Source organism: Cervus elaphus, chromosome 20, assembly GCF_910594005.1.
Source record: "Cervus elaphus chromosome 20, mCerEla1.1, whole genome shotgun sequence".
Taxonomy (NCBI): Eukaryota; Metazoa; Chordata; class Mammalia; order Artiodactyla; family Cervidae; genus Cervus; species Cervus elaphus.
The window spans coordinates 38,848,580-38,863,046 of NC_057834.1; the positions used below are offsets into that span (position 1 = coordinate 38,848,580).

Here is a 14,467-nt window from a genome sequence, read left to right on the forward strand (position 1 = left end):
GCCAAGCCAATGAGACCAGCTGCTAATAAGTGGGCTTGGCTTACCCTATAACAGTGGCAGGAGGAGGAGAGCAAAGCTATTGAGCCAGCGAGGAGTGAAGCTGAACCTGGCCTCACACGCTCCTAGAGGACCACCTCCTGAGACAGAGTTCTTTTTCCCCCTTCTTCTTCTTTCTCCAAGCTCCCCTCCTGCCCTCCCTCCCTGCCCAGTACCATGCGTTCTTGAGTGGCGGCGTCTGGACTCCAGGCAGCCCCAGAGAACCGGAGCAAGCCAAAGAGAGAGGACTGGAGCCAAGACACTCTGGTCGGGGAGCTTGGATGCCTGGCTTTCTTTGAGGACATCTTTGGAACGAGGGTGGCTTTGGGGTGGGGGGTTGTGCTGCAGGCAATACAGCCCGGCCCCAAGATGGACACTTCTGGGCACTTCCATGACTCCGGGGTGGGGGACCTGGATGAAGACCCCAAGTGCCCCTGTCCATCCTCCGGGGATGAGCAGCAGCAGCAGCCGCCGCCGCCACCGCCGCCAGCACCACCAGCAGCCCCCCAGCAGCCCCCAGGACCCCCGTTGCAGCCTCAGCCTCCGCAGCTTCAGCAGCAGCAGCAGCAGCCACCGCATCCCCTGTCTCAGCTCACCCAACTCCAGAGCCAGCCTGTCCATCCCGGCCTGCTACACTCCTCTCCCACTGCTTTCAGGGGCCCCCCTTCATCCAACTCCACCGCCATCCTCCACCCTTCCTCCAGGCAAGGCAGCCAGCTCAATCTCAATGACCACTTGCTTGGCCACTCTCCAAGTTCCACAGCCACAAGTGGGCCTGGTGGAGGCGGCAGGCACCGGCAGGCCAGCCCCCTGGTGCACCGGCGGGACAGCAACCCCTTCACGGAGATCGCCATGAGTTCCTGCAAGTACAGCGGGGGGGTCATGAAGCCCCTTAGCCGCCTCAGCGCCTCCCGGAGGAACCTCATTGAGGCTGAGCCCGAGGGCCAACCCCTCCAGCTCTTCAGCCCCAGCAACCCCCCGGAGATCATCATCTCCTCCCGGGAGGACAACCATGCCCACCAGACCTTGCTCCATCACCCCAATGCCACCCACAACCACCAGCATGCCGGTACCACCGCCAGCAGCACCACCTTCCCCAAAGCCAACAAGCGGAAAAACCAAAACATTGGCTATAAGCTGGGACACAGGAGGGCCCTGTTTGAAAAGAGGAAGCGACTGAGTGACTATGCTCTGATTTTTGGGATGTTTGGAATTGTTGTTATGGTGATAGAGACCGAGCTCTCTTGGGGTTTGTACTCAAAGGTAGGGGCTGCAGTTTCTCTTTATACCTTTGAACAAAAGGAATATGTAGGTAGCAAAAGAGAGAGAGAGAGTGGGGGAGAGAGAGAGAGATTGGGGGAGTGAGAGATGGTGGTGGTGGGGAGAGGCGTTTGCTCAATTATATCGAACACTTAACTTCCCATGGTTTTCCTGCTTAATCCCGGGAGAATTCATTCCTTGCTTCCCTTGGAGGGGGGACATCCCCACACACTGTCTAATTTGCGGACTCTGTGTTAGGGAGGATTAAAGAATCCCTTCTGAGAAATCATCTTTCCTCCTGGCTCACTCGTACTAAAGCATAACCCAGCAGCTTAACGCACCAATTAATTACACTCTGCCTTGATGTGCTTGCCAGTTCCTGTGACTTCCCTCCTCTCCTCCCCTCCCTGCTCCACTCCATTTTCCCGGGGATAAAAAAGAAATAAATGTCTGGGTGGGGGGTGGGGATTCCATGCCAGTCCCTTCTCTGTCTTCTCCCTCTCTTCCCAAGTTTCCATTTCCCTCCTCCTCCCTGAGAGACTTAGGGCAAAATAGAAAAGCACCGGTGATTTGGCGTCTCCTGGGGTGAGGAGGGGCATGGGGTAAAAATACAGGCAGAGGAAATCAGCGGTCCTTTCCCTCAGGAAAGAGGACTCAGAATAAACCTGCTGCTGCCTCGTAAACACCCCCTGATAAAAATGGCTACAGGTGTTACCCGGGCAGAGCAGATGGGCGCCGCCTTGGCATCAGCGGCGGTGGTGGGGGGCGGAGTGCCTCTCCTTGGGATGGAATTGACAGGGTTTCCCGGGCGTCCCCGAGAGCCCGCGCCCCCGGCTCAGCCCCAGTTCTCCCCTCCCACCCCAACTCCTTCTTCTCGGGGATAAATAAGGATGAGTGTGTGCGCGAGAGTGTGAGTGCGCGCCCCGATGGAGAACGGCGGCGGCGGCGGCACCGGCTTTAGCGGGGGAGCTGGCCCCGCTGCTCCAGCCTCGGTCCAGTCCCCAGGCGGAGGAGGGGGCTTCCCTCCCCTAGCGGGCTTGGAAATCGCGTCCTCCAAGGGAGTGGGGCTTGAGGAAGGTGGATTTCTGTCAAAGCTCTGCTTGCTGGGAGCCCTCCTGCTGCGAGCTTGAAGGCTTGGAGACCTGGGGAGTCATTGGGCAAGTGGATTTTTTCCCCCCACTCTACCCTTCACCCGCAGTTTACTTGTTGGTGTGTGTGTGTGTGTGTGTGTGTGTGTGTGTGCTTGCTTGTTGCTTGGATTTCTCTACTTATTTGTCATTTTGGGCAGGGGGTGGCTAGGCTGGCCAGCGGGTAGCTGGGAGGGGCTCAGCTGTTGGGGGTTTCAAATAGAGCTTGTTTCAGGCTGGGCACAGCTGCTGTGAGACTGTCACATTCCTTGTTGAAATCCAGCCACGAAAACCTGGGAGGTGCTGATCGGATTTCCCCCATTCCCAGCCTCTCGCTCTCTGAGCTGGGGATGGCTAGATCTGCCTGCTCTAGAAAGGGGTGGGGCAGACCTGTCAGAAGGCCTGAAGAGCCAGAATGAAGACTTCCAGGGGGAAGGTCCTGGCTGCTCAGAGGGCAATGCCCCAGCTCTGGGCAGCTCCCGGAAGTCGCCTTTGTCTCTGGAGGTCTAGGATTTGAGCCCCTCAGTGAGCTGGAGAAAGCGGGGTTTCCCCTGGAATCGCAGCTCACTTAGTCATTCCCTGTAATGAGCCTCTGAGTCTGCAGGTCTTTCTGCTTGCTGCCTTCTCCCGCTGGGCGCTCCAGGAGAGGGGGCCACTGGCTTCGGCAGGCCCGGCAGCCACCCTGGGCACAACCCCGGCCCCCTCCAGGCTCCCCCTGGGGACCAGGAGCCCTTGCTGGGGGAAACTGATGCAGGCCCAAGTGCTGGGGGCTGGGGAGAAGGGGCAAGACCAGTACCCTCTCTTTTAGTGAACCCCTGAGCTCTTAGGGGAATGGCTCTTCCTTGAGACAGCTCCCAGTGTGGGATCTGTCTGTGCACATTTGTCCTGATGGGGTGGGAGGGTTGCTGCTGGAGCAGGTGGCTCCCTGCTGGAGTATTCAGGGAAAGGGGCTTTCCCAGAGCCCGAGAAAGCAGACTCTGGGGCAAAGGAAAGTTGAGGTGATCCAAGGGGCTGGGCTTTGCCTAATATTAAACTGATGACCCTCTGGCTGATGGACGCATGGAGGGGAGCAGCAACCCAGAAAGTCTTGCTTGCCTCAGCTAATGAGGTGGCCACTTCCTGTGCACCTTGCGGTTGGTCTTGGTGTGCTGAGCAGGGCTCACTTTCACCTGCTCACCAGCCCTCCCATCCTCTATCCAACCAGGCTCTGAGTCATTATGGAACAAGTATTTTCTGGGTGTCTGTGTCAGGCCCTATGGGCCTAGTAGGGGGTTAGGGCAGCTATTGTCTCTCCTCTCCTGGAGGCAAATAGGGTTGTTTTAAAGAAGCAGAGCAGAGTCTGAGTCCCAGCTTTGCCATCTCCAGTGTGTGATCCTGGACAATCCATGTAGCTTCTTCGAACCTGTCTCCCCAGCTGTCAAGTGGGGAGAGTGGGATGCTCCATGAAGGACCTATTGCTATTTTTTTTTTTGGACCTATTGCTATTGTTATTGATGATGGGAGAAAAAAAGATGTCTTTATCCTCTGTTATTTAGCTCTGGCTTCGGAATTAGTTGGGGCCTTGATACGCTTGGAACCAAGACTTGTCAGTGGAGTGAGAAGTTGCATCTTGGAGGGGAGAACTTTGGAGAACGGGCTGGGTCTTCTGATTCACATGCATGCATGTTAAGTTGCCTCAGTCGTGTCTGACTCTTGTGACACTATGAACTGTAGCCCACCTACGTCCTCTGTCCATGGGATTCCCCAGGCAAGAATACTGGTTCTCTTCCAGGGGATCTTCCTGACTGAGGGATCAAACCCTAGTCTCTTATGTCTCCTGCATTGGCAGACAGGTTCTTTACCACTATTGCAACCTGGGAAGCCTGGAAACCACCTATAGCATGGGTCTGTTGCAGGGGAGGTGAACCTTTGTTGCTCAGCCTTGCAGAGAAAACGGATTCTGTTGTGACGAGAGGGTTTAGGTCAGAATGAAGAATCACCAGCTGGGGGAACTCAGAGACAGTCAGTGACCCTGGGGACGGATGGCTGACAGCCTCTTTTGCTGGAGAACTCTGTGTCTGGTTGGTTTGCTGACTGGTGTGGAAGCAGGAGGATGGACAGATTGGATTATTCTGTCCTGATGGTGACAGTTCCCACTCAAAGGCCCTGGGAGAGGGACACACTTTCTTTTCCCTAAGTGATGAAGATTGCTAACCTTGTGTTTGAGCTGCCACTTTCTGTAGTTTTCTGCTCTTTTTCATGGGGCTGTGGCCTTTATGTTTGCCTGTCTCTGGCTGCTATCTGTTACTGGGGGAGGAATTCACCACAGAGGCCTGGCTCTCTTGAGAAGAAACAGCGTGACCCCTGAGCATAGTCAGTTCATGCTAAAGGGCGACAGCGCAAGGAAGTAAAAGAAATCAGGATGGAATGGTCTTCGGCCTCCCTCTCGCAAGCCGCAGGTGATGATGGGAAAGGAAGGTGGGCTGAGGTAACAGGAGAGCTGTTTGTGATCACACCCAGGCCGTGGCTCCTGATGGTTATTCCCGAACCAAACGAGGGCGAGGTGTTTTCTTTATGGGTGGATTCACCCTTGAGGACTTGGCCCACGGTGGGACCGGGTCTAGATATCCTGTTGAGGAAGGAGTCTTAGTGGAGTCTTAGTCTTAGTATACTGCCTTAGTGCAGGTCAGGGTTAAGGGATGAGGATGTGGGGGTCCGCCTTGGCGTGCTTTATTTTCCTGCAGATCCGGTCTGAGCCACACCTGCTCCGGCATCATACACTGCCTGTTGTGCTCTTTCGGGGAGAGCTGGGGGCTCGGCGGCTGCCCCCTCCCCACCTTGCCATCCTGCTGGTGCCAGAGCTGGTGCTTCCGTCCAGCGGGGGCGTCATCAGTGGCCTTGTGTCTCAGCGGCCTCCGGTGTTGGGCGGTGGGCTCAGTCCCGGGGAGGCTGGGAAATGCTGGGGCAGCAGAGTGCCTGTTTTGCACAACCTCAAACCACTTCCCCACCCCCGGCCTCACAATCTGAGTTTCACCTCCCAGGCAGAGCCCATCCTCTGCCCACTCATGCCCTGCTCCCGCCGTCCCCGCCCCAGCTTCCTGCCTCTCTGCTCTTCCTCTCCCCTGGGGGCCTTGTTGCTGGGATCATCCAGGCCACGAGTGGAGGCGTGGGTATACCGGGCTTCCCCGGGCTGCCCTGTCTACTCCCATGTGTGGCTTCCTTTCTTCAGGCCGCCTCGTGGGAGGCCAGCCTGAGAAAGGCAGGTTTCTCTGCACACCCCGGGGAGCTCGGTCCCCTGGCTGTTCACCCTTCCAAGGGAGTGGGGTCCTTTAGGGCCAACTGGTAGCTCTTCGGTGACCTCACAGAGGTCTACCCCCAGCCTCTAGCTGGAATAATTGAGTGGGTTCACTGGTCCTAGCTCTTCTGTTCTCCTGCCCTCCCTGTCATGGAGGGCTTGTTTGCAGACCAGCAGCTGATGCTGGGTGCTGAGTGAATGGTCTACACCTCCTGCCAGACCCAGAAGCCGCTCTGGGGTAGGAGGGTGACTGTGGGGTGATGTCCCGGTGTTTGGGAGCAGATGCCACAGGGTACTCATGTCTGTGGTTTCCAGCATGTTGGGAAGGTAGGAAAAGGTCAGATTCCTCTCCCTGGAACCTCCCTGTGGGACAGGGAGCAGAAGGCAGGAGACTTTTTTTTTTTTTTAATTATTTATTTGGCTGCACCGGGTCTTAGTTGCAGCATGTGGGATCTAGTTCCCTGACCAGGGATCGAACCTGTGCCCTCTCCATTGGCAGCACAGAGTCTTAGCCACTGGACCACCAGGGAAGTCCCAGGAGACTCTTTATAAGCAATTGGCTGGAGGCAGGCACCCGGGGAGCCAGCCACCCAGGCCTGAGGCATATATTTTATGATCACAGGTCACACCCAGTGTCTTGGCCCAAGGAGGTCAAGAGAGAGACTGGGAGCGTGAAAGCGAGCCTGTTCTCCCACCCAGGGTGGTGGTGACTCTATTTATAACCTTGGTGGACAGTCTGCAAATGAGTCAAACGTTTGTAACCCACAGAAGGGACAGCTAACTTTTATATATGCTGCTCTTTTGCGTGTCATGACACTATTTATAACTGTCCCGGGGGAAAGACTTCATAACACATCCGGACTTCCTTTCCCCACAGGCAGCGCTCCCTGCTGCTCTGGCCCTGGCATCATCGCTGGGGCATTTATCGGCTGCATGGGCTCGTTATAAGCCTGGTGCGTGGCCTTGTATTTCCCTTATTGAGCTTGCAGGAAGGGGGATTTGTGGGGCCAGGGTCCACAAAGATCTGCTCTAAAACATAGATGGAAAAGAAAAACAAAATGAAAAGAAATTGGAGTAACCTCTGTTGAAGCTGAGGCCTGGATGGAGATGTAAAATCAGAACTGAGAGCTTTGGCTTTGTTGCAGTTATTTGTAAGCACATTTGGGGGAGAAAATGAGTATGTGAGAGGGAGAGAGAGGAGAGAGAGAGAGAAGGGGTGGTGAGGGGCGGCTGTGTACTGATTACATACTGCCTTCCGCAGCTCAGTGGCAGGCAGACCAGCACATTCATTCATTTGTAGCTGTTTTTCTTCTCTTTCTTTCAAAACCCCAAAGGGGGAGAGAGAAAGAAGAAAGTCTTCTAGTCCTCTTTAAATAATGAGGGTGGGGAATTCTAAGACTGCACTGTTCTTAGGAGCTGTGGGGAGGAACATTCTAGTGCCTTTTTTTCTGGTGAGGAAAGTCCGGAGAAGGCTGTTGGGTTTTGGGGTGCCCCCTCCCCCTCCCCTGTCATTCCACCCCCAGGAGCTCAGCTGGGATCCGAGAGAGCAAGGGTGGAAGGGGGAGCTGGGGGCAGGAACCACCCTGCTTCGTCTCTGGGCCTGGCCCTGCAGGGGCCATGAATGCTGGGTGACAGGAGTGGGGAGGCAGGGGACATTCGTGCCCCACTGGGTAACCTTCTACTGGAGAGTCCTGGAGGTAGGGGGTGGTCACAGCCCCCTGCGTAGATGATGTCACGGGGCCAAGCGGACACTGCTGGTGGGTAGCAGGACTGGATTAAGAACCCAGGGCCATTAGACTCCGAAGTTTAGGCCTTTCTGCTTGCCTGCCTGCTGCTGGAGAAATTGCTTATCATTCTTAAGAGACCAACCAAGGCTTATGGGCCTGAGAGCTGTGATGCAAAATGTGGGAATGGGAGAAACTTTACCGAGGGCCGAGAAGTGGCTTGATGGAGGGTGGGTACCAGTGCAGGCACCCAGAGGACACAGCGTGGGCAAGACGGTGAGGGGGCGGGGTCCTGGAGGCAGCCTCAGTCCAGGGTGACATGTGGACAGGTCCACGGTCTGTCCTCCGCTGCCTCCTCACTCGGAGGCCCGGTGATACTGCTCTGGGGCGAGGCTGGCAAAGCCGAGAGGGCAGAAGTGTGGGGATTACAGGAAGAATAGCAGTGTATCCTGCAAGGGCCTGGACCGGGGGGGCTCCTGCCGCAGCTCTGCAGAGCTCGCCCTCCACTCCCTGGGAGTCAGCAGGACACGGCCGTGCATGGCTGCCTGGCCTCCGGGCCCTCCTTTCCTCTTCCCCAGCTCTGACTTCAGGGCTCCTTATTGGAGTGACCCGTGTCGGCTCAGCATCTTACGTCTCACAAGGTATTTCCATGTTTGTTCCTCAGGATCCCCACCTCCGCCCCGGGGGTCGTTTCAGTCTGCAGTATCTCACAGATGAGAAAGCTGAGCTGTAGGGGGGTTAAGTGGATAACTCCTGGTGCCCGTGTGAGGAGAGATGGGTCTAGAATGAAAGCTCAGGTCCCTAGTACCCTACTCATCTCTCTGTTCCAAACCCCACCATAGACCTCTTCTGGGGATTTGAGTGAGGGAAACTTCAAGGGCTTCCCCATCCCTGCTTCTAGAACTTTCTTCTGCATCTGTGAGTCCCAGTTTCCTACTTATTTAGCTCTCGTCAGCAGCAGTTAGTGTTCAAGGAAGGCCTGTCTTTGCTTTAAAGGAGCCCTGTAGAGGTCCCTCCACCTCTTGCTTCTGGCATGCTGTGTGGCCTTTGTCAAGTCCCTTCACCTCTCTGGGTCTCTGATTTTCCAGCTTAAAAATGAGGGCTGAACTCGGATGCTGAGCTTCTTTCCTGCTCCAAAACTTTCCGATTGCACTGAACATACATTTGTCCTGGCTTTATCACCAAGATGCCAAGCCATAGTCTTCCAGCTCCTGTTCTCAAGGGGTGCTGGGCCTGCACCCAGGCGCGATCCACCCAGGCTGGGCTGCAGTTTCTGCCAGTGGTGTTGGGAGTGCTGAGAAAGGATGCAGTCATTCGGGATGTTGGGGGGCTCCCTGTAGGAGGTGGGATGGCCCCTGAAGGGTTAGACAGACCAAGATGGCAGGGTCACGGGCAGTGGGCCTTTCTGAGAGTGAGAACGTTGGCAGCCAGGGTGGCGGGTGCAGTCGGGAGGGAACAGAGCAGGGGCGGCGTGGAGGTATCCCCCATGTGGTGTCCACGGCGCAGGCAGGGAGGAAAGGAAAATCTGGGGTTTAATATCTAGTTGATGACTGTAATTGCCAGGGGCTTGAGTGCTGAAGACCCGCAGCTCTTAGAGGTGATACCGGTTGACCAGAGGTGGCCTGGCATGGCAGTTGCGGCCGTGGGCTCTGGGCTCACATCTAGACTCGGCAACCTCCTATTGGTGGGTCCTCAGGGAGTTTCCTGAACCTGGGGCCAGTTTCTCAGATGTTCAGAGAGAAGCAGGCCTGCCCATAGCATACATGGTACCCAGGTCAGAGCTGGGCATACTCTAAGCCCCGACGTTCACCAGTGGTTGCTTTTGTGAGAGCGGTGTTTAGAAGATGCTCCTGTTAGCCCAGAGTCCCCACCACCCTGAGAGCCATGGGGGGGTCGGGGGTGCGGATGCACACATCACCCTCCACCCAGGTGGCTGTAGAAAGGGGCTCTGGAAGGGGCGAACACATGTGGAAATGCTGCCTTCTCATGAAATCAAACGACTTCACTTGGGGTCCTGTTTCTGACTGGGTCCCTGTGGGTAAGTCTGTAGAAGAGGGAAGCAGGCTGTCCCCTGGAAGGTGGGGCTGCGGCGGTGGCCCGGCTTGGGCTTCTGGAGCCTTCTAACCTCATGGGACCCAGTTATTCTACACTCAGCGTCAGCAGTCTGTGGCCTGGGCACAACTCATTGGGTGTGGACCTGCAAACTGGACAGGTGGAGAGAGATCAAAAATAAGCCCAGGGAGCCAGGCCAGAGGCTGAGAGGACCGAAGGAAGGTCATGGGGACACGCAATGACGAGGCAGAATGAGGCTGAGAGCATGGGGTGACAGGGATAGGGCCAGCCAGGAAGCCTTTCTGGGATAGAGCTGGGCAAGAAAAGAAAGGCTTTCCTGATGTGTCTTCAAGGGAACACAGCTTTTTGTCCTCCAACACTTGCAATGGGGTACCTTCTTGAATCCGAAGGTCGTAGGGGCTTGTGAATCAATCTCCCTAAAAAAAAAGTTCTCTCTACCCTTTCTGCTCTGCGTGCGTGCTAACTCACTTCAGTCATGTCCGACTCTTTACGACTCTGTGGACTGTAGCCCGCCAGGGTCCTCTGTCCATGTGATTATCTAGGCAAGAATACTGGAGTGGGTTGCCATGCCTTCCTCTAGAGGATCTTCCCGAACCAGGGATTGAACCTGCGTCTCTTACATCCCCTGCATTGGGAGGTGGGTTCTTTACCACTAGCACCATCTGGGAAGCCCCCTTTCTGCTCTGGCAGGTGGTAACTCTCCCACCCAGGCGTCAAGGAGCAGAAAGAGCAGTTGGGTCAGGGAGGGATGTACCAGGGGATTGGGGCTCGCCCTGTGTGGAAGCCATTTTTTTTTCAATAGGCCTGGTCGCAAGGTAACCAGAGTTGTATTCTGAGTAGAGCCGTGTTAACACTAAATGAACAACATGCAAATGATGTGTGAAATAATATGCAAATTGGCATCTGTTATTTTTGAGGCAGCGTGTTGGGCATTTTTCTTAAAGGACAGGCATTGTGCTCAGTGTCAAGTGAACAGGAAACTGTCTTACAGGATGCTCCCCTAGTAGCTGAATGGGCTGGTACCTGCCCCTCAGGATTCACGAGCACCAGACTGGCCAGCCAGCATCTTCAGGAATCATTGGTGTTTAGCTTGAGCTGATAGACTAAAAAGCCCAGGAAGCTGGGGGTCGTGGCCAGGGCCCCCTGGCAGACAAGGAAGGGGAGGAGGCAGGTGATCTGGCTGATTGTGGGCAGCCGGGAAGAGACTGTGCCAGGGGCTAATGCTGGTTGGCCATAAGGCCAGTGACTCACAGTCTCTGAGCCTCAGTTTCCCCATCTGTAAATGGAGAGAGTGGCGTTCGCCAGCCCAGTGAGAACTAAACGTGATAATGGTTGGGTAAGTGGCCAGCCCAGTGGCTGACACATCCCGAGCTGCCAACAAATGGCAGTTCTTCCTAGCGCCTCTGCCTGAGTTGGCACCTGCCCGCGTCCTCGCACGGTTCCACCAGCAGGGATTTTTGCACAGCCTTTTCTCCCTTTTAAGAAGATTTCTGATTTTAACAAATTGGGGCTTAGCCATTTTCTCTCTCTTCTGGCTTCCATCGGGGAGGATGTTGGCTTGCTCAGCCGGTCCCCAAATAGCTCCCACAAGTGGGGATGCCCAGAGCCACGGACAGAGGTGATGTCACCTTCCTCCAGGATGAGGGCTTGGGCTGGGCATGTTGCTGTGGGTTGGGCTACTGCCTGTGGAGGGGCTCAGAGCTGGATGGCATTGACAGGTTGACCCGGAGAGTCCTCCTCTGGGGACAGCCACTGGCGTATCTGACCTGGTGTGGTACCATAGCTCCCTGAAGGGCCAAGCTCCATGGACCCACCATGTGTGTGCCAGCCTGCATGACATGGCCCCTGTACAGGCCTCCCACCTGTGTGAGGAAAGGGCAAAGACCATCCTCCTCTTTACAGGACCCCAAGGCCCAGAGAAGTTATGTAACTTGTCCGAGGCCACTCAGCATTGTGAGTGGAATCCAGGAATTCTGCGGTTTAGTCCCACTGAACACTCGCTATATGGCAGGCCCTATTCTAGTTTCCAGGAATGCAAAGGTCTGTGCCCTTAAGGATGCAAATCAGCTATAGGGGTGTCTCCTCAGTGAAATGTGTTACTATCTGCATTCTCTTTCTAGAAGGGTTCAGACTTTTAACACAGACCTGGATTCAAATCCTGGTCATGTGCTATTGAACTGTGTCACCTTGAGCAGTGGTCTCTTTATCTGGAAAGAGGGATTATAATTCCTTTTGCTGAGGGTGGAGGTGGAGGATTCAACTTGGCACAGACCTGGCTATTAGGGACTCTTTTGTCTACACTGCTCCATGGCAAGCTTTGCCATGCTGTTTCTTTTGAGAGTTCAGGGGCCATGGGATTGTAGAAACCCTTTAGAGTTGGGCCCATGACTCCCTACCCTTCCTGCTCTGGGCTGGATTAAGCATTCAGCTCTGTCAAGATGCTCTCCCCTGCTCCTGAGGGGCTAATGATGCTGAGCAGGGTGGGAGGACGTTTTGGTACAAGAAGCCAGACTGTGTGCCAGTGATGGAGAGATCCCTCAAGAGTAAAATGAAATTGATGTGAGTAGACAGCAAGTTCAGGATGGAGCTTGAGTCATGAGGGTTTCCTCGAGGGTGGGGGGGACCATCTATGATGCATCTGTTCTCAGCAGCTCAGCAGAATGCCCCGCTCTTACAAAATGGAAACTTCTTTCCGCTTTCATGAAAATGACTCCAAAGCAACACTCTTAGTCAGGAGTGTAACAAGGAGCAGATGGAGGAGTAGAGGAAAATGAACATATACCAGGGCCTACTGTGTGCTTTTATACACCTCCTCTCATCTAATCCTCTCAACAATCCTTGTTTTACAGATGACTGACCCAAGGCTCAGAGAGGTTGGTGACTTGCTCAGGAGCTTACAGCCAGGAAGCAGTGGTCTTGGGTCTCAAACCCAAGAGTGGCAAAATGCAGGCCTTGTGTGGCAGACATGTTTTTGCAGATCACCTCCTGGCCCGGGGCTCTTTCAAGCCAAAGAGCTGTTCTTGTTCTCTCCACCCTTGCCCGCTGTCACTGTCTTTCCAGTCTCCTCGGAGCCTCAGTGGATGATTTGAGCTCTGGAGGAAGGGGTGGAGGGGAGGAGAGAGAAGGGGAGGATGTCAGCTTGGACACAGGGGTCTGTTGAGCCTTCAAGAGGCCTGGGCACGTTGCCAGGGAAGACTGGGCTCTGGGGCGGAGGATGGCCCCTGCGGGCTCTGGCAACAATCATGCTTTGGTGTTCTTGTCCCAGCTCTGCAGCTGCCCGGCTGTGCAACCTAGGTGACAAAGTTGACCTCTGTGAACCTCAGTCTTCAGCTCTGTGAATAGGGATGACGATGTGGGTCATGAGGAGCCAATGAGATGAGATCCAGTGCTGAACTCATGGTAAAGGGCTGGGGCAATGCCAGCTGGTTTTTATCATTAATTTTCTCATTGTACAACCTGAAAACTCCAAACACAGACGTAGTCTCCAAAACCCAGAGGACTAGATAGAGTTCCTGACCTTGTAGACCCTTCCTGGCTGGACCATCTGTGGCTGGCCTGGCCAGCAGGCATCTCCCTGGGCCCATCCCATTTCATGAACAGTCCAGTGCCCCCCTGCCCCCCCACCCCATCTCCCCACCGTTGGTCCCGCTCCCAGTTTATCCCAGGACCAACCCCACCCCAGCTTCACAGGCCCTTGGTCTTTTGTGAGTAACTCGACTCATGAGGCTTGACAGGTGCCAGGTTGGCTCTGGGAGTTCAGCACTTAAGACATGGAGCTCCAGGTTGGTGGGGAGGCTGGTGGTGAACCAGTCATGACAGGTATGGTGGGAGTTTTGTAGGAGACAGGACCACACACATTTGGGTCCTTGATTTGACCCATAAAGCTGAGACTGAGTCTCCCATTCCTTCTGCCTGTTCCCCTGCCCTCTCTTCCCGCAGGTCCGTCTCACCTCGCTGCTCTCATCTGCCCTTGTATCCGGCTCCCAGCCACCCCCTGCCTCCCCTCTGTGGCAGCATAGCCTGGTGTTACAAGAGCAGGCTTTCGCATGACAGATCTGCATTTGAACTCCCTACTGCCTGTGTGACTTTGGGCAAGTTGATCCAATGCTTTGATTCTCTCTCCTTGGAGGTTCAGCTTAACCCTATTTCTGGGGGCAGTTGTGAGGATTCAATGAGGCACCATGGTATGTAAAGCATATGACATGGATTTTGGCCCTTGCTGAGCACCAGTGAAGCCTGTGGGTGAAGAGAAAGGTCCTGGACGAGGAGGGAGAAAACTTAAAACTTGGTTTCTGGGCCTCTGTTTTGTCATCTGGAAAATGGGAGAAGTGAGGTTGATGATAATTTTTCATTTGGCCACTTTAAGGGAGGAAGGTCATGAGGACCAGATGGACTTAAGGAGTGAAGGGGAAGAAAGCTGTGATGCCTTGCGTGGAGTGGTGCTTGGCTGCTCATGTTTTGGGGTTGGGGAGGTGTGCTGGGGAGGTTTTATCTGCCTACCCAGGAGTGAAAACCTGCGAAGGCATTGTGGCTAAGTGGATTTTCTCACTATCAGGAGACAGCTGAGAGACAGACCCTTCTGGCTAGCCTCCCTGCCTGCTGCCTCCTCCCTGCAGGCCAGCCCTTGGCATGAGGCCTTTTCGGCTCCTGAACCCTCCTAGCAGCAGGGATTTAATTACTATAATGTAAGTAGCCGTGGCTCAAGGCCTTCTGGCGGAGGGGAAACAGATTTGTCTTCTCACTGGGAGAATAAAAATCAATAGGAAGGAAAGGCAATGTACCTTCCCCTGGAGTGTGGGGCTGATGTGCGGCTTTCTTGGAGGTGTGGGGAGAGCGGCCTGCATGGCAGTGGGCAAGACACAGGGTCTGGTTCAAGGACCTTTGCTTCTGGCTTTTGTCTTCAGTGCGTGACTCAGCTGAGCTGCCTCTGTTTCCCCAGTCACATGTCAAGCCCCTCCTGCGTGCCTTGCACC

The 14,467-nt window shown here is 55.0% G+C and overlaps 1 protein-coding gene and 1 non-coding gene across 4 annotated transcripts in view; one reads left to right on the plus strand and one right to left on the minus strand.

Moving 5' to 3' along the window:
* The first annotated feature begins 65 nt into the window (after window positions 1-65).
* Window positions 66-14,467, plus strand: part of KCNN3 (potassium calcium-activated channel subfamily N member 3) — a 169,580-nt gene continuing 155,178 nt past the window's right edge. For 2 of the 3 annotated variants that reach the window (XM_043875766.1, XM_043875767.1), the window contains exon 1: window positions 66-1,299. In XM_043875766.1, coding sequence (XP_043731701.1) covers window positions 406-1,299 — 894 coding nt within the window. In that variant the 5' untranslated portion in view covers window positions 66-405. Of the gene's footprint in view, window positions 1,300-2,199; window positions 2,454-14,467 lie in introns of those variants that run through there. The other variant, XM_043875768.1, reaches the window with a different exon arrangement.
* On the minus strand, window positions 6,155-6,227 carry TRNAG-GCC. Its single transcript has one exon. It is a non-coding gene; the product is annotated as a tRNA-Gly (tRNA).